General features: G+C 33.4%; 2 protein-coding genes across 2 annotated transcripts; one reads left to right on the top strand and one right to left on the bottom strand.

Moving 5' to 3' along the window:
* Positions 1–8,340: 8,340 nt before the first annotated feature.
* LOC132271864 (glucan endo-1,3-beta-glucosidase 1-like) lies at positions 8,341–11,185 on the bottom strand. The gene is made up of 3 exons (XM_059773396.1): positions 10,967–11,185; positions 10,262–10,510; positions 8,341–8,523 (listed from the first exon to the last, which is right to left on the bottom strand). The coding sequence occupies exons 1-3, from the start codon at positions 11,034–11,036 to the stop codon at positions 8,489–8,491; spliced, it is 354 nt and encodes a 117-aa protein (XP_059629379.1). The 5' UTR covers positions 11,037–11,185; the 3' UTR covers positions 8,341–8,488.
* Positions 11,186–12,879: 1,694 nt separating this feature from the next.
* Positions 12,880–16,381, top strand: LOC132267847 (pentatricopeptide repeat-containing protein At5g66520-like). Its single transcript, XM_059768826.1, has one exon. The coding sequence runs from the start codon at positions 12,987–12,989 to the stop codon at positions 14,952–14,954; it is 1,968 nt and encodes a 655-aa protein (XP_059624809.1). The 5' UTR covers positions 12,880–12,986; the 3' UTR covers positions 14,955–16,381.
* The last annotated feature ends 2,590 nt before the right edge of the window (positions 16,382–18,971 follow it).

Raw genomic sequence — 18,971 nt, 5'->3', positions numbered from 1 at the left:
TTGATACTTTAGGTGCATTAATTTATTTTTTTATTTTTTTATTTTTTTTTGTCTCTGAGTAAATCTAGTGTTGATGTGCGGCCACGTACTACTATATTTATATAGTGTAACAGACTATTCACTTCTTTTGCAAATGCCTTAATTATATAATTGAGGATTAAAAGGTACACTTTCAAAAGTAGAACATGGTAATCCTTTCTTTAAATTTGAGAAGTTAGTTTTGCCTATTTCCCAAAAAAAAATTTTTTTTTGCCTATTTGAGAATTGAGGCTACTATATACAAGAAAAGATTCACTTCACTATATATATATATATTTTTCCTTTGGAAATTACTTCTCTCTGTGTGAACTTTTTAGATAAATCCATTCTAATTTCTATGATAAAGTTAGGTGAAACTAACAGGAATTATCGACTTGAATTTTATTTTTTTGTCTTTGTCGACTTGAAATTAATATAGTCTCATTAGGTGAAAGCATGTTGTGCCACTGAAAATAAAACTTGAGGATATCCCGATTCCCAAATAAAATGAAACGGTTTTTTTATTTTTTTTTATTTTTGTAAGGTTGATGTGTCACTTTGAGGATGGTTATCTCTCATGTGCTATGGATATGATAACAATCCTCTATCTTCTCTATTAATGCTTTTCTTATCTTTCTTTCTTCCACCGCCATCTCCAAATTTATTACTCGAAAAATGTTGGTATAGCTGGCGTGGGTCAGTCGTCCTCCATGGCATGGGATAAATGCGAGAGTGAACTTTCGAGTTGGTACTGACTACTGAGGAAGGGGCACAAGTACCCATTGCGCTTATCATTTGGCCGATATAGACATATTTATACACACACACTCGTACTCTCGACCAAATGAATCGAATGATATATATCTATATATATATATATATATATATGGACAAGACTTGCCTAAATGAGTAAAAAATTTATACTATGTGGCCTAATGTTAAATTAATAAATGTCCTTATATTTAAAATATTAAAAAATAAATAATTTGATAGCTATCCAAATAAACCTAAATGAATCCGAATCAAATTCTAATAAATAAAATATATACTTTTGCATGTTATATATAGTCTAGTTTAGATATACAAAACTAAATAAAAAGTAATTCTACAATACTAAACTGGGTTAGAATGTAATTCAGATTTATTTGGATTTACCTCATATAGCTAAAAATTATTTATTTTTTATTATTTTAAATATAAAGACACTTGTCAGTTTATTATTGCGTCATGTGTATGCATATAACTTCTTATATTATTTATATTTTGAGCAATTTGTCCCATATTGAATAGATTCGTTGATAAAAAACAGTTAGTGATGTCATTTTTTAAAAAAAAAATCCAAAAGCGTCTTTTTTGTGTGACAAGAATACCTTTACTAATTTTGTATATATTTGAATGGACACCTTTACTAATTTTGTATATATTTGAATGGACTTGTTTGGATGTGCTTCAATACCAATCTATCTTTCTAAGAAATATATATATATATATATATATATATATATATGTCACCGTGGATATTCTCTCTCTAACTTATTTTTTTTCTCTAAATTATTTTTTTGTGGTGGCCAGTATTATCTCTCTTTCTACTTTTTTTCTCTCTCTAAAATTTCTCTGTCTCTACTAATAATATCTCTTCTCATATAATAATAATAATTAAATAAATGAATATGCTTGGACACAAATTGTTATGAGATGAATTAGCTTTGATTTAAAATACTTATGCTGTTATGTTATGACTTTAAGGGTAATTTTGACATTTTATCTTTTACCCTTTTTTACTTTTTTATTGGTAATGATAAAGTAAGGTTAATTTAGTAATTTTACCACCAAAATTATGATTTGTCCTTATTTGCACAAATTGAAAACAAGGGTTTTTTTTCGAACAATAAGGGAGTAATTGCATATTTCACATATTATAAGGGACTATTTTGCACTTTACTATATATATATATGTGAAATATGCAATTACTCCTCTCCCATATATACATATAACAAGAGTTTAAGAAAGAGGGTTAAATCAATGACCTCATGTGATGCAGTTAGAACTACCATTTTTACCTCGTCTCGTTTAGAGGTGTACAAAAATTTACTGAAATCGAAAATTCAAATTGAATCGAATCGGATTGGACAATTTGATTCAGTTTACTAATGGTTCGGTATTGGTTTAGTCATGATTTGAGGTTATTTAAAATCAAACCAGAACAAACCGAACCGCTAAGTTTTACACACACACACACACACACACACATATATATATTAAATTGTACATATAATATAATATAATTCTACAGTGGCGGAATGTTGTTTTTTTGAATTGTGGTGTTGGTTCAATTAATAGTTCTAAATGTATTAGGCTTCTGGCAATTCTGAAGGTGTTTACTAATTGAATTAATAGTTCTAAGTGTATTAGATTATTAGCAGTTCTTGTGATACTCCTCGATTCTAGAGCCACGACTAATCAAGTCCGAGCACAGATCCGAGGGATACCAAACAATTAATATGTAAACAAGCAGAAAATAAAAACTGAATTAAAAATAAACTAATAATACGCTGAAAGAAATCTAAAATAAGAATTCTCAAACTTGAAATAATAAATTAATATAATTTAAAACCGTACAACTCGGGAATCCACCTAGTAGACCCTAATCCCAAATCCTTGAATAAATTTACAGAATTAAAATCTAAAATTAAAGTAGAAGGGAAATCCTATGTAACCGGAAGAGTGAGTGTCTGTATCTGCATCAACACGATCAAGCTCCAAGCCTGGAACTGTCGAACACCTGAAAAATAATAGAGTGGATCAGGCCCACATGTAAGTCCTGATCTATTACGATCCAAACAGGAATCCGATACGCAGATACATTTTAGATAAACTCAACAATATCTAGAATAGTTCATATATGTATATATTACACACTATAGGACGCTCACTAGTCCAATAGGTATGTCTCAGCCTGAGTAGAGATACCATGCAAATCGCACGTAATGTGGTCATGTGTATCTAGACCTACCAGTGAACAAAACCACTATCTAGTTATCCATCCTAGACGATATACGCACCCTAACCATGGTCCTGAAACTCAAGCTCATACTATGGCACCATAACATAAATATATAAAGTCCATTCAAGGTGTGTCATTCAAAAATTTTATTGACCTGACACAAAGTTATAAGTAGGACTTAACTTTTGTAGTTAATTCATCTTATTTCAGAATAGGTAGGTCTTAGTGTTTTTAAACTAAGCCATCCCTAATATGCCACCGTCCCATACCGGTGCATATATATCCATATAAGTAGAACTTAACTTTTATAGTTAATCCAACTTATTCCAAAATAGGTAGGAGTTAGTATTTTAATTAATCCGTCCCTAGTATGCCACCGTCCCATACCGGTGCATACAACCCTCCAAATAACATAGTTTACAAATAATACTATGTATTTAACAACCATTCTCCAAAATATGCATCATTATAATCTAATACATATATATCAATATTAAACATTCATTATAAAGCCTAACAATAACATTCTAATAATGTAAACTGCTAAAATAATCCAAGCATTTACATTCTTCAACTTGTCCATAAATTGATGTAGTTCCGTAGCAAGTGTATATAAATTTGGTCCAACATAAGTATAGTTAAACATGGGTGTAACTAAGTCATGCCTCCACTGAAAGATTTAGAACCCAAGTTTCAATCCATTAAGTTTAATAAAACAGGTTTATGAAACTTACTTATCTAAACAGTACTATAATTGATACATTTATGTACAGACTTAAACATCAGTCTATTCCAACCAAGCATACACATTATTAAATAATAACATGCTTATAACAGAGCTGCAAAACATGATTCCAAACCTAAGAACATGCAAAGGCATCAAATTTCCTCCAAATAGTGTTATAACAAATGAGAGGTATAACAGATTTAAATTATTAATCAATCCCAACAAAGCATATATGTATTTAAATAACATAATGCTCATAACTCAACTACAGAACATGATTAAAACTTAAGATCATGCAAAGAAATCAAATTGCAAATCAGTTTGCAACACAAGTCAGTTGCTCCCTTAACCACATACAGACCTTCGATCAAACTGATGTTAATTATGTCCTAGATTCTGAATGTAAGCTTTCTTCTTAATTATTTCATATATCTTAAGCAGTGTATTACATCACTAAAACAGCCTTTAAACCATTCCAGAAACTCAGACTCAGCCAAACAGAATATAAAATTTCAATTTTACGCACCATTAAGAGAAAGAGAAGGCTCTAAGTTTCACAGAGCCTTCTCCAAACTAGGAGAGCCGGTTCCCCTTCCTTGGGAGCTGGCTCTAGATGGGTGGGAGCCGGCTCTCACCCCTAGAAAGCCGGCTCTAGTGTTTTGGGAGCAGGCTCCCTCCATTTTTGGAGCCTGCTCTCACCCCTAAGAGCCCTGGCTTGTTCTGCATCTGTCATTTTTGACTCCGGCGGTTTCAGTCTTTAAAAACAGTTTTTACAGATTTTAAAGTCCTATCCTTATCCCAGATTAATCACAAGATAGAGTTATATGAACAAGAATGGAAATAAACATCAGTTTATAGAAGAACGACAATCAGAGTTTTAAATTGAACTTGCAAACTACTGCTAAACAGATTAAATTCAAAGATGTTAGAAACTGTTTCAACATGTATAAATGATGTAATTAAGTCTTACTTTAATTCTTGGAGTGTAACTAAGCATGCATAGAACACAAATTCCTGGGAAAGAGAAGATCAGAAACTTGCCTTTAAGTTTCAGATTTGAAACTCTAATTCCACAGTTTTTGTAAGATACGTTTTGTGTCCTAACTGCAAGTCTGCTACTCCAATGCTTTGGTTTAACCCAGAAACACCCCGTGCCTTCCTCTTTGAACTGCTTTAATAATCAACTAAGGTTACTCTGCGTTTCTTTCTAACTCCTCCCTCTGTTTCTCCGGGAATTTTATTTGTTTGCAACCTTAGGTAGAATGTACATATGTATATTTATAGACTTATAAACCCTAAACCCTAATTCTAGTTGTATTTTAAGAATAAAACATCTTAATAGGCAAATTAACAAGGCGGCTACATCTTGACACCTAAAACCCTAAGTCACGATACACCAGCTCCCATAAATCGTGAATTAACTATATTAAACAATTACGTAATTACAGTAATTAATAACAATCAACTAATACACGTAAATAATTAAATCAAATACACACCAATTAACTAAAAAAAAAAATAATAAAAATCAACTAAATAATTTAAATAAAACAATTAACTCAATCAAATTATCCCAGTAATTAATTAAAACAAATTTAAGTAAATCATTAATTTAAAAATAAATACACACTTAATCCATTAAACAAACCAAAACACATAGCTCACATATTAAAAATGCAATAAAAATCAAAATTATCAAAATTAAATTCCCAATCTATTCTTTTGGAAACTAGGGGTATTACAGTTCTGAAGGTGTTCACAAATACACTTTAGTTCCAGAAGTGGCGAAGAATGAATATATTAGCTATTTTGAATGTATTAACTTATGTTCTAAAAGTAAATGTGTTAGTTAACTTGGTTTATTGTTGAACGTTTGGATTTTGAAATATGAATATTTTTGTAATAAAAAAAAAAAAAAAACAGAGGAACTTGGAATCGAACCGAACTGAACCGGTGTTTCACAGTTTGGTTTAGTTTGGTTCAGTTCCTTTAGTCAAATGGTTTGGTTTGGTTATAGATTTTCTAAAACCGTTAAGAATGTGTTGGTTTCAAAAAACTTTTAAATCAGTTTAAACCGAATTGTAAGCACCCTTAGTATTATTATTGGATTAGTTTAAAATTTAGCACATGGTGAAAATTTTGAGTTATTCTTATAATTAAAAAAAGCATTATTATTATAAAGAAACTTTCACGTGAATTTCCATTCCATTTGTCTTTCACATATATTACCATGTGAAAAATAAATTCAAACTTACAAGTTAGCAAAATAAGCTAAGTGTCACACTTCATAGTGTAAGGTTATGCCATGCAAACGAACAAGTGAACAATGACTTATGCTCCGTTTGGTTGGGGATGAAAAAATGGATGGAAGAGGTAGGGAGGGGAGGGATGAGGAATCCCTAGTGTAGGGAAGACGTCTCTCCCAATTTTTGTTTAGTTGAATGGAATGGATGGTAGAAAGAACGGATGGGGTCATACTTTTTTTGTTTGGTTGCAAGGAAAGGAAAGAGAATTTTTATATTTTTTTAGAAATATACCTTCACTGTATAAAATAATAAAAGGTATATATTTATTTGAATTTTTTTGAAAAGGTTAAAATTATAAATTGTATATTTTTAGTTAGTTATTCACTTTCTCTCCCATCTCTTCCCCCAAAATTGAACGGATAGAAAAATATCAAGAAATGAGGAATGTTCCTCCTTGCTTCCTCCTTTTCTTCCCTTCCACCAAACATGAAAGGCTTCATCCATCCCTCTTCTCATCCATCCATCCTTAATCCTTCCCTCTAACTAAACAAAGCATTAGAGCCTTTATGCTTCGTTTGATTGAAGAGATGAAAAAATGGATGGAAGAGATAGGGGGAGGGATGGATGAGATATCGATCCATAGGGAAGGGATGGTGTCTTTCCCATTTTGTGTTTGGTTGAATGGAATGGATAGTAGAAAATATGAATTGAGTGATACTTTTTTCTTATTTGGTTGGAAGGAAGGGAAGGAAGGTTCTTATATTATTTTTACCAATACGCCCTTTTATATAAAATTATAAAAAGATAGATATTTATTTCAATTTTTTTGAAAAGGTTACATTTGTAAATTACAAATTTTTAGGTAGTTATGTTTTCTCTCTCTCCTTTCTTTCCTCAAAAGTGGGGGGATAGGAAGCATAAAGGAAGGAGGGATGCTAGCTTCATCCCTCCTTGTTTCCTCCCTCTCTTCCCTTCCCTCCAACCAAACACAAAAATATTTATACATCCATCCTCCCTCAATCCTTCCATCCAACCAAACCTAGCATTATAGGCGGAACATTTTAAACTTTTTCACACATATAGATTATCCAAAATTATCTAAAGTGGCGTAGAGACATCTAAACTTGTAGATATTTATATATAATTCTCTGGACTTGGTATAGATTATTTTTTTAAGAACTCTAAAACGAAATTTTAGGATTCTGACCTATATGGTAGAAATGTGAATAGATCTTATTCATTCATTGTAAGCTCCTTAGCCTAATAAGGAACTGGAAGTTTATTTGAAACATTGTAAGAGTTTTCTGTGAGCATTAAGTCGAGTACATTTTCCAAGAGCAAGACTATTGAGATATCCAGGGCCGGGGAGGAAGTACAATTCATACATTCCTTGCAGTAGTACTCACACCTATGAACCAGACAAGTGCCAAAGGTAACAGGCTTGATAAATTCCTCTTTATGGTAAAGGCGTTCCGTGATCAACCAAATAAACATCACGTCATTCTTTGTTTAAGTGACTTTTCTTCTGTAATGTGAATCTTTTGTAATATTTTTTTTATTTAATGTTTACTCTCTCAAATTTGTATGTGATCTTAGACAAATATAATGTAATAATATATTGAAATACATATTTTATAAAATATTGATAATATAAGAGATGGTTTTTGCTACTTCTCTAGCTCATGCATTTATATTAATGTAAAAATTTTCATACTTAATAACTAGAGTTTTAAATCCATTTAGTTGGTTTGATTTGAAAACGTAAATTTTTGAATTTCACTTTGTTTTAAGGCATGAAATTAATAAAAATACCATCAAAAACATGAAGTTGCAATTACCAAGATTATAAAAAATATATATTTATTTTCTCATAAATCTTAAATTTTGTCAAAAAAAAAAAAAAAAAGAAGTGAAGATTTCCATTTGTTAGGGATAATTTCAAATACTTTCTACAATCCTTAAAATAATAATAATAATTGATAATAGTCTAATAAATGATACAATGTCCCATGAATTTTTGAACGAATGTGGGGGTATCATTTGTGTTAGTTTAACTAACTGTTGTGCATTAATGTTTATAATTATTATTTTTAGTTTAAGTGGTGTTTATCTAGATAGGAGCCACATCGTTTAACTTGTGCAAAAATGTAGAGGGAGTGTTGAAAATATAACCATAGTGTATACGAACCAATCTACGCCCGTAGTAATGAAGGTTATGGTGTTGACGGCCCAGCCCATGGGATATGCATCATATGCCCATCTTTTAATGTCGAAATCTCTCCCTTCAAAACCATCGCTTTATAATGTATGTATATATATATATTATATATTATATACACATACATAACATCAAAGAGCTAATTGCACTGTTATTAGGGAATTTCATAGTAGTAACAAAGTTGGGACAATATTTTCCTGGGAAACTCTTTCAAGAAAAGAAATTCCTCAAAACTACAAGGAAGAAATAGGGCGGTATCCTCGATGCTTTCGATTCAGGAAAGATCCTCAAACTTGCATGAACCATGACCTGTCGTCAAACAAAAAGAAGAGTCACAATGTTTGTTTTTTTGGTCAGATGTATTAAAATCATAAGACGATTATAAAAAATGTGTACTTCCTCTTATGTAGTTTGTTTGAGATGAAATTAGCATTTTGTCTCCGGCTAATGCAAGACTCATGAAGCCTTTAACCAGTCTCACATATTTTATGGTACTTGAGAGTTGAAAGGATTTTTGACTTCATTTAGTTCCACCTCCAATATATATTATATTTTATTCACTCTGTTTTGGTTCCCAGTACAGTACTCATGCTCGCATTACAAAAAGAATTGACCATCCCATCCCACCTTATATAAATATGCACTAGTTGGTGAATTAAGTGTGTGCTAACCTTGAACTGGTTTCGAAATTTTTTCAATATTATAATTATCATACATCAATTTAACTTCTGGCCAATACTTTTTAAAATGGTTTTCTGCAAAAATTGTATCCAAATGAGATGACCAAAACTCATGATATTCTCACATATTTAATATATTAATTAAATAAATGGGATGAAAATTATTTGTCCTGATTCAACTATTCTAAATGGCCAATTCATACAAGCCTGTTCGGATTGGAGTCTATTTGTACTTCAACTATTTGAACAAGGTTGGAGACTTGCTATCTTATTTGATGAAGAAACTTCTAAATGCTGCTGTGAGAACCTAATGAAATGTACTAGCTATTCCATACTACCCACCTCAGGACAACAGAACAATATATGGTGGTGTTTGCTAAAATTTTGTGTTCCTTCCATAGCCTAATGTCACACCCCGCTACCAAGAGGCTCTGCCACGCAGGCGCCCAACAGACGATGACATGGAGCCTGCATGGACTAGAGCTTTCTAGACTTCTCTACACAAGTATGGAACTTTCCGGAATTTTCTAGATTAGTGTGGAGTTGTCTAGCCTTTTCTAGACTTGTCTAGAGTTGTATAGAATTCTCTATAATTCTCTAGACTTGTCTTGTTCATAGTAGATAGTTCTAGAGTTGTGTAGATATTTCTGGAGGATTCTAGATACTAAATCTAGGCCACACATTTGTACACATCTAGAATGTTCTTGTAAGGCCAAAGGCCTATAAATAGGAGGTGGGAGTTCATTTGCTCCTTACCAAGCAACCAAGTTGTAATCTCTCCTCTCAAGTAATACAAGTTGTATACATTCCCAAACTCTCTTGCTCACTTGCCTAACCTCTTCCTACACACCCAAGTAAGCAAAACACTTGTCTAGCCTTAGTCTTCACTAAGCTAGCACACCCGGGTAGGCTGACTTAGCGCTTCAAGGGGGCTTGAAAGTGTCTAAGGTCGCACGAGAGCTTGAAAAGGTTCAAGTCCGTGACACTAAGCTTGATTTCTTTTCACTGCAGATAAATCTTTGAGCATATTCTTCAAAATCAAGTATAAATTCAAAATATATATATATATATATATATATATATATATATATATATATATATATTCGCACATGGGCTATACTTTTAGGCACATGGACTTGCCCTTAATTTGGTGCATCCCCAAGTTTCCCGGGTCACACATTGCTTGATACAGAAGCAAATTCCCGGCATCTGGAAAAGGTTATATACTAGAGACCTATACATGTTAGAAAATGAAGGTATATACTAATTATGATATAGTATAATTTACTTTCCTTGATATGATTTTTGGTTGAGCAATGCAGATGCATATATGGAAAAAGAGTTAATTGGGAATTACTAACTCTTACTTGGGTCAAGAGCAGTGATGATTGCAGCAGCACTGAAGTAACAAGTTGCTCCTTTGTGCTTGAGTTTCTGATAGTAGCTGTTGAATGCATACGAGGCGTGGTCCTTGAGAGTGTTTGGCAGATAGCAAGCCTTGTTCACTTGTATCTTGCTACAATCAGCACCATTCCCACAAGCCCAGTCAAGAGCTGTTTGCAGATCCTCATCTGGTGTCTGCTCGTCAGCTATGCACCACTCCTCAAACTGCCCATCTACCATTCATCAACCAACAATTAAAAAGATGGAAGGCAAATTATGTACGTGAATCCATCATTATAGAAAAAGATTAACAAACAAAAACATGTTGAAGAAGAGTATCCCGGATTTATCTGATATGAAAAAAACGTACAAATAAAAAACAATTCAACAATAACACGGAAGCAGAACTCCATTTCTTTCTCAACAAGTATTGAGATGGAATGAGACTTTGAATCAAACAACTAACTAAAAATCAATGGAATCATTTTATGTTCTTGTTATATGACAGCTGGCTTTTCTATTATCGTAATGATCTAAATTCCCTGAGACATTATGGATTTTTAAAAGCTTAACACATCCATATTAATGAATTTCGCACTGTAAGGATCGATCATCTTGGATCAAGCATTAATGAAGACCAAATTCATTCAATAAGTAAAAATATAATCAACATGCTCTTGAAAATTTACCAGATTTTCGTACAACTGCTGACAAACAGATCAGAGCAAGCAGGAGCTTTAGTGAATTAGCAGAGGACATTGTTGTTCTGGAGCTTTAATTTTGCAGGGACCCCTATTAGAATTTGGAACTGGAACTTGGCACACTCATCACATCAAGTAGAAGTAGTATATATGTATGAAATCAGTTTGAGAACATCAAGGAAGAAATTCTTGGCTTTATAAAAAGATGTGATACCACAGTTTTTGTATTCATTGGATCTCAGCACATTTATAAATTAGATGTATCTTCCTTAGAATGCCTCAATTGCCCTTGCTAGTATTACTTTTAATCGAAGTAACTAGGGAACACCTTCTATGAAAATTGTATAATTTATTGGCGCACATACAAATATGCTTTGGATGCAACTTGATAGTTTTTTATTTATTTATTTTTTTTTTAACCAATTTTCTGTAACACCACCCAACTATTTAAAACAAATATTCTATAATGAAATATTGGCAGTTTTAATCCGATTTCTTTCTAAATTTTCTACTAAATGGGTAATATTTTTTTTTGTTATGATAAATATCATAAAAAAGAATACCATAGGGGTCATATTAGTCTATTTACAGAAAGGGTAGGAACTAACCTCTTCATTCATGAGAGCATCAAGATCAGCTTACTTGTGAAGAAAACATAAAAGGAGAAAAAGTGAAACAAATCCCTTCTAGCGTCACGGCCCATCCTTCTTTTTCTTTTTATCTTTTTTGATTCTCTGTCATGCAAGTGAACCTGATAATGGATGATTACCGTTTGGATCTAATTATGATTATGAAGAATTAATATTCACTACCTCAAAACCAAACTAATAATTACTAAAAAATAAAAAATAAAAAAATCCCATGTTTTCATTTATAAAAGATATGTTAAATAATTTTTAAAAAAAAAATATTTATGAAGAATACTTCATATAATGTGTTGCCAAAAACTATCTAATATTTAAGAAACAACAGTTTTTTGACATCTATATATATTAACAAATGTATTTTTTAGATATTTGGTTAGGACTCAGGGATATAGCGGCGTTGGAAGGGACGCGAAAGATAAATCCATGAGGTCTCGTTTTTGAACTACACTTTTAACTTAAATGATGTTTGTGTTATAAAGCCGATACACATGTTTTAAAAATAAAAAATAAAAAATTAATGTAATAGTGTATCGATTCAATTGTCAGCTAAACCCCACAAGTTCGTCCTTTTCCACGTAATTTGAATTTTGCTAGTACATTCTTCAAAAATATTACACTTCATCAATGATCAAACACACACACACACACACACACAAAAAGTTCTAAAATAATATTAGGAAACTATGCTGGTCCTAGTAGGTTTTCTCAGCTCTTGATTTTGAGGGACAACTTGTAAAACCATATTCATATACATGAAAAATAATAATAATTTAATAAAAAATTCAGAACTATGTCTCATCCATGTGATATTTTATATTAAGAACAGTTTTAAGATGGTTGGAATTAAATTACACAATTTTTCTAAACAAATGCTGCATGCTCTTGCTCCCATTCTCATTCTGTGTGATTTATATTTTGTAACTTTTTATTGATTTGCTTTCGGTCTTGTTTTATATGATTTAGACTGAAACTAATACTTGACCTGTTACTATTGAACATGCATAAATATTTAGGTAATAATCGACTGATGATTAATAACATATTTGTAAATTATATATATATATATATATATATTAACACTATCTTGAATTAACATTATGCTCTAATATTTTAGCCAAAGAGATTCAAAACCAAGCTAAAAGAATATTGGAAACCACAAATAAAAAGATATTTATGTCAATTTATTGGATAGACTACGTAACTGCATAAACGTTCAACAGTAAAAATATAGTTATCAATAAAAGGAGTCAATTCTGTTCTCAATTGTGAGAAGAACTAGAACAAATTAAAGACGTTTAAGTGTTTTTTTTTTGGTTAAAATTAAAGACGTTTAAGTTGCAATAATGTAGTAACAAGAAGCAATGCGAGTCTGGTCTGTACTTCTCAACTCTCACGCCAAAACCATAGAACAGAAGGTGATGTCTGTGATCCAAGACTCCACCAAGCTGGTTCACCTCCTCCAAATTCACTCATTCATCATCAAAACCTCGCTGGACCGCAACAATTTCATCGTTGCCAAGCTCTTGCGTCGAATCTTTTCATCATCTTCTTCTTCATCCACTGAGTTACCTTACGCCCGCTCTCTGTTCGACGCAATTTCCTTGCCGGACACCTTCATTTGGAACACCATGATCAGGGCTTACTTGAATTCCCAAAATCCTAATGAGTCTTTGTCCCTTTTTGTCCAAATGCGTCTTCAACAAGGCATATTCGTCGATAGTTTTAGCCTTTCTCTAGTTCTTCAAGCATGTGGGAGATCCACTGACTGTTCAAATGGTCGAACAATACATACCCAAGTGTTAAAACTTGGGTTTGGTTGTGATTTGTTTATACAAACTGCACTTATTGAAATGTACGCTAAATTTGGCCATATAGATGTTGCACATAACGTTTTCGATGAAATGACTGACCCGGATTTAGTTTCATATAATGTCCTGCTAGCTGAGTATGTTCGTGTAGGGGAGATAAGTTCAGCTCAAGAACTGTTTGATAAGATGCCTGACAAGGACTTGGTTTCTTGGAATACCATGATTCATGGGTACGCTTCGCGTGGTGAATTGGGGGTTGCAAAGAAGTTGTTTGATAGAACTTGTGAAAAGGATGTAGTTTCTTGGAGTTCAATAATTGCTGCCTATGCCAAGAGCAGGCAATCAAATGAGGCTTTGAGGCTTTTTCATGAGATGCAAGTAGCAAATATAGTGCCCGATAAGATTACTATGGTAAGTGTATTGTGTGCTTGTGGTGATGTGGGTGCCTTAGGTATGGGCAAGATGGTTCATGAGTGCATAGAGAGAAATAGGATTGAAATAGATCTCAAGCTAGGGACAGCTCTTGTAGATATGTATGGGAAGTGTGGGGACATTGATAGTTCAATGAGAGTTTTCAATCAGATGAATAAGAGGGATGTGTTTGCTTGGAGTGCTATGATCATGGGACTTGCAAACCACGGACTAGGTGAGTTAGCTCTCGATCATTTCTCCAGGATGATATCTGAAGAAATAAAGCCCAATGATGTTACCTTTATAGGGGTGTTGAGTGCATGCAGTCACATTGGTTTGGTTGATAAGGGGTGGATATACTTCAAGTCCATGAATGATGGTTACGGTGTCACTCCTAAACTTGAACATTATGGATGTATGGTTGACATTTTGGGAAGAGCAGGGCGACTTCAAGAGGCTAGAGAACTCATTAGAAGTATGCCTATTGCACCAGATGCCATTGCCTGGAGAGCTTTTCTTGGAGCTTGTAGAATCTACAAGAATGTTGAACTTGCAGAAGAAGCTACAGTGAATCTTCTTGAACTGGAGCCTCATGTAGATGGAAATTATGTACTTTTGTCAAACATATATTCCCAAGCCAAGAAGTGGGACAAGGTCGTGAATATTAGGAGAATGATGAAAGACATTAACATACAGAAGGCCCCAGGTAGCAGTTCAGTTGAGGTTGATAATGCAGTCCATGAATTTGTTGCCGCTGATAAATCACACCCACAATCTGTAGAGATCTACCAAATGTTAGCCGAGATGTCCAATAGATTGAAAAATACTGGATATGTACCTCTAACAGCCTCAGTGTTGCAAGATTTTGATGAGCAAGAGAAAGAGAAAGCATTGGCTGTTCACAGTGAGAAGATAGCTGTTGCTTTTGCGCTTCTTAGCACAGCTCCAAGATCCCCTATCCGAATTGTTAAGAATCTTCGAGTTTGTGATGACTGTCATTTGGCCTTTAAGCTTATATCAAGGATATATGACCGGAAGATTGTTCTTAGGGACCGTAATCGTTTTCATCATTTTGTTGGGGGTTCATGCTCCTGTAAGGACTATTGGTGATAAAACAAGTTGCAGACAACTCGTTTAGTGATTGATTATGGGAAATGTCATCCCTGACTATGATTATTGAGGATGTGTACTATGGCGTCGTCTTGAACCAATTTGTGGGGACGCCATAGTTCATCAAGGGAATCTTTTCCAGCTTTGTTTGGTAGAGTAGTTTGTTTGGTTTGTATATGTAACTACCCCATTTCTCTGTGCTTGGTTCTAGAATGAATCACAGATCCATCCATTTGAGGAAGGTCAAATTTGACGCTTTCGAAGGGTTCAAAATCTCCTTTACTTCTAGGACTCATCTAAGGCCTATTCTGTATTCTGGAACAGTGCTGTCTAATGATCAACTGCAAAACTCAACAGGGCTAAAAGATCACATACTTTTCCAGTACCTATTGGCAGTACAACGGACTACTTTTTTATGTTTGTCACGAATCCCTCTCGAAAAAACTCTTGGAAGTGGTCTATCATAATTGTGTAATCTCTTTGACTTTAGTGTACGAACCAGTGCAGATGAAGTAACACAATTTTCTTGGGATACATTTCATCCGGATCTTTCAGCTCTGAAATTTTTCTAAAGATATGGCCAGCAGATGCATTTCTTGTACTACTTGATTCATTGGGATCAGAAGTTTGGATAAGCAAGAGTCTGGCTACTGCTTAATTCACATTGTCATGCTATTTCCCAAGGATCCTCTCTGCCTTCCTCTACTATACTTTCAACATGGTCAGCTCCTTCCAATGGTCGATTTAAGCTTAATCTCGATGCTGTCTATTTTAATTCTCTCAATCAAGTAGGTGGTGGATTCATCCTTTGCAATTCCGATGGTTGCCCTGTTTGTGTGGCCACTATTTTTCTGAACATCATCCCTAACCCAGAGTTGCTGAAGCCTCTATGCCCCAAAAAGGGTCGATCTTTCATTCTCTCAATCGGGATACTCCTCCATAGACATTGAAGGAGATTGCTCAAATGTGATGAACCATTGCTCCTCCACTGAGCTTTCAACCATCCTTATTGAAGATGTCATAGAGATCATCTGTTTCTTCCCTGATATCTAGCTTTTATGGACTCCGAGAACCACCAACAAGGTTACCCATCTTCTAAGCCAATGGGCTTTAAAGTTCAAACATGGCGATTTCGATTGGACAGTATGGCCTTCTTGGCTGCTTAGTGCTGTTGATTCTGAGCTCTCCCCCTCCCTCTCTTGTTCTATTTCTCTTTAGCTGTTGTTTTGTTTTGTTTGTTTTGTCAGGGTAGGGGAAAAAAATAAAAAAATAGTTGGGATAATATAAATATGCTGTCTATTTCACTATATTGTGTGACAACAGGCATAAGGTGTTGAAGCATAAATATTTAGTTGCGCCGTTGTTTTTATGATCCATTTTCAGCACCTCGTGGTTACCCATCATATCGTAGATTCTGACTTATCTTAGATTGATATTTGATTTGTTGTCCCATTTCTAACTGCATGCTGATGTAATTGTGGTGGGCACGACTGGACGACTAGAAAAGGAGTTGACGAAATATTTTCGTGATTGATCAATCCTGTCTTCAGTAGATGTCATAATTTTAACATAATTGTTAGAAAAAAGAGAAGTGTAACAAGGGTTTTAATATACTTGTTCCTATTAGGGAATAGTTTTTTATTTTTTATTTTTTAAAGGCATATAATGGAATAGTTGAGATGTGATGGAAATTATCGTGTCTAATTGAGTTCAAAAACCATAACTCATGTCTTTCATTTAATATGAGATGTTACAAGTTAGAAATACAATATACTTGATAGTGTTGGGAAACGTGCAATATTTAAAAACTTTTCGAGGGATTTAAATTCATAAATCTTGATTCATCACGTAAAGACAAGTTTTATGCAAAAATAAAACATGATGTATCATTCAATTAAAAGATTGAATACTTACATCAAGGTTTGAGTAAACTTTAGATCTCTCCTCTAAAGTGAATGTTCTCACTTATTGTAAATCCCTTTTACTAGATACATTTTTCATGGATCTCGATCTTCTTGGTAATGGTCTTACCTTTAGGAATCACTCATAAGCCTCCAAGAATGACCTTAAAAAACTAGACTTGTGGGAGCCTTCATTAGATGAGAACACTAACCTTAATTTTCTAGAGAGAGAAAATTTATTCCTTTTTCCTTCTTCCAAAAATTACACCAAAAAATATACATAGACCATGTATATTTATAGGCAATAAAAAGATAAAGAAAAGAAAACAACAAATCATTCTCAATCTCTAATTCACATGTCTCAAATCTAATAAAATTCCAATATCAAGTTGGGTTATGAGTGAGAATCCATTGGGCCTATTATTTTATTGGCTATAATGAATTAATAATTGGTCCGGTCCATGGACCCAATTCAATTAATTCATAAATTAATTTATACTCCACTAAAAGAAATTAATTGAACTCCAATTATATAATAAATAACCACTAAGTCAATATTGCACTTTGACCCCTCTATGCATAATTAGTTATCGGATAAATAAAGCCATCAATCCGACTACTTAATTAATATATTTATTTTGGTACCATTGATTATTTCTGGCTCGATCACAATAAAACATTTGTTTGACAAAAATAATAATTTAAATAAATAAATATATAATAAATCATTTTGTCTAAAAACATACGAAAGCCTTCGAATTTACTTTGTGATCAACCATAATCAATACAAAATAAATACAAGTAGCAATGATGCAAATAATGAAAATATAATCCTCTAACTATTAATTACATAACTACCCAAAGTGTCGGTCTAAGGAACCCGAAGAATCCGCCGAACAAATCAAAGTAATTATTAATTAATAAAAGAGTTTATAATTTTCTCATGCTTAAGAGTCAAATGCTATGACGGTGATAGGGAGCAATTGCATACGACGGCCCTCGCAATATATCTCAACCTAACGCGAATCCAGTTCAAGTCTTAATCAATTATGAGTCCATCCATAATCACCGACCATGAACCATTTATGATTATTATTTATATTCATGTATTGATCGCCATCACATACATATATAAATATCTCTTGTAATCAAGTGGACACTATCAATTCTATAATGAATCGAAACATAATACATTGAATTCACCAATTGTATAAAACATAAATATTTCAGTTTCGTCAGGAACTTATGTCACTTTAATCCAAATAGGAATTTGCTATGTCAGGGCATATAAATCCCAACAGCTCCCACTTGCCCTCATAGCCAATTCAAATTGCATCTAACTCCAATGTTATCCAGATGATGATTAAAATTATTAATCAATAACACTTTTGTTAATAGATCAACAAAGTTGTGTTCCAATGCAATGTTCTAGCCACAAGTACACTTTCTTGCCGGGCAATATCATGTGGAACATGATACTTCCTCTCAGTATATCTTGTTCCTCTATGGAACCTTGGGTCATTGGTTTGGACTACTTCTGCACTATTGTCGCAATATAGCTCGATAGGTAGACTAGTATGCTCCACAACCTCTAAAATCAGTGAGATCAAACCAAAAGGCTTCCTTTGCCGCCATTAAGGCTGCAATGTACTCCACCTGTAGGTTTGAGTCAGCAGTTAAAATCTACTTAACAATCTACTAACTGATTTCCCTTCCATTGAGTGAACATACACTAAGTCATGAACCTCATAGTATTTACTTCTGATTGAAAATCAGAACTAGTATACTTGACCAGGACCCTATCATCACATCCATAAATGAGTATGAGATCATTGGTTCTCTTTAGGTACTTAATGATATTTTTCATAACAGACCAGTTGTCAAGTCCAGTATTGGACTGATCTTTACTGACTATCCCTACTATGTAGCGGATGTCCTGTTTGGTATAGACCATGGCATATATGAGACTCCTATATGCCAAAGCATATAGTTCCAGTCTCATTTGCTCAATCTCTTCTGTCAGTCTTGTAAAACTACCTACTGGAGAGAGCAATCCATGTCAATCAAGCAAGAACTCATACTTTGAGTTATGCATACCAAACCTGGTCAAAACTTT

This window comes from Cornus florida, unplaced genomic scaffold (assembly GCF_030987335.1).
Source record: "Cornus florida cultivar Cherokee Brave unplaced genomic scaffold, ASM3098733v1 CherokeeBrave_3.0.0_Hap2_Chr01, whole genome shotgun sequence".
Lineage (NCBI taxonomy): Eukaryota > Viridiplantae > Streptophyta > Magnoliopsida > Cornales > Cornaceae > Cornus > Cornus florida.
The sequence above is the reverse complement of the archived record's forward strand: the minus strand, read 5'-3'. Positions and strand labels throughout refer to the sequence as shown.

What these genes read in the sequence shown, in the direction of transcription:
- LOC132271864 (XM_059773396.1), bottom strand. Translation starts at nt 11,036, where the DNA reads ATGTCCTCTGCTAATTCACTAAAGCTCCTGCTTGCTCTGATCTGTTTG. An exon ending in AGCAGTTGTACGAAAATCTG is followed by an intron (nt 10,511 to 10,966) that starts GTAAATTTTCAA and finishes GATGAATGGTAG; the next exon opens with ATGGGCAGTTTGAGGAGTGG. An exon ending in CATCACTGCTCTTGACCCAA is followed by an intron (nt 8,524 to 10,261) that starts GTAAGAGTTAGT and finishes GTTTGACGACAG; the next exon opens with GTCATGGTTCATGCAAGTTT.
- LOC132267847 (XM_059768826.1), top strand. Translation starts at nt 12,987, where the DNA reads ATGCGAGTCTGGTCTGTACTTCTCAACTCTCACGCCAAAACCATAGAA.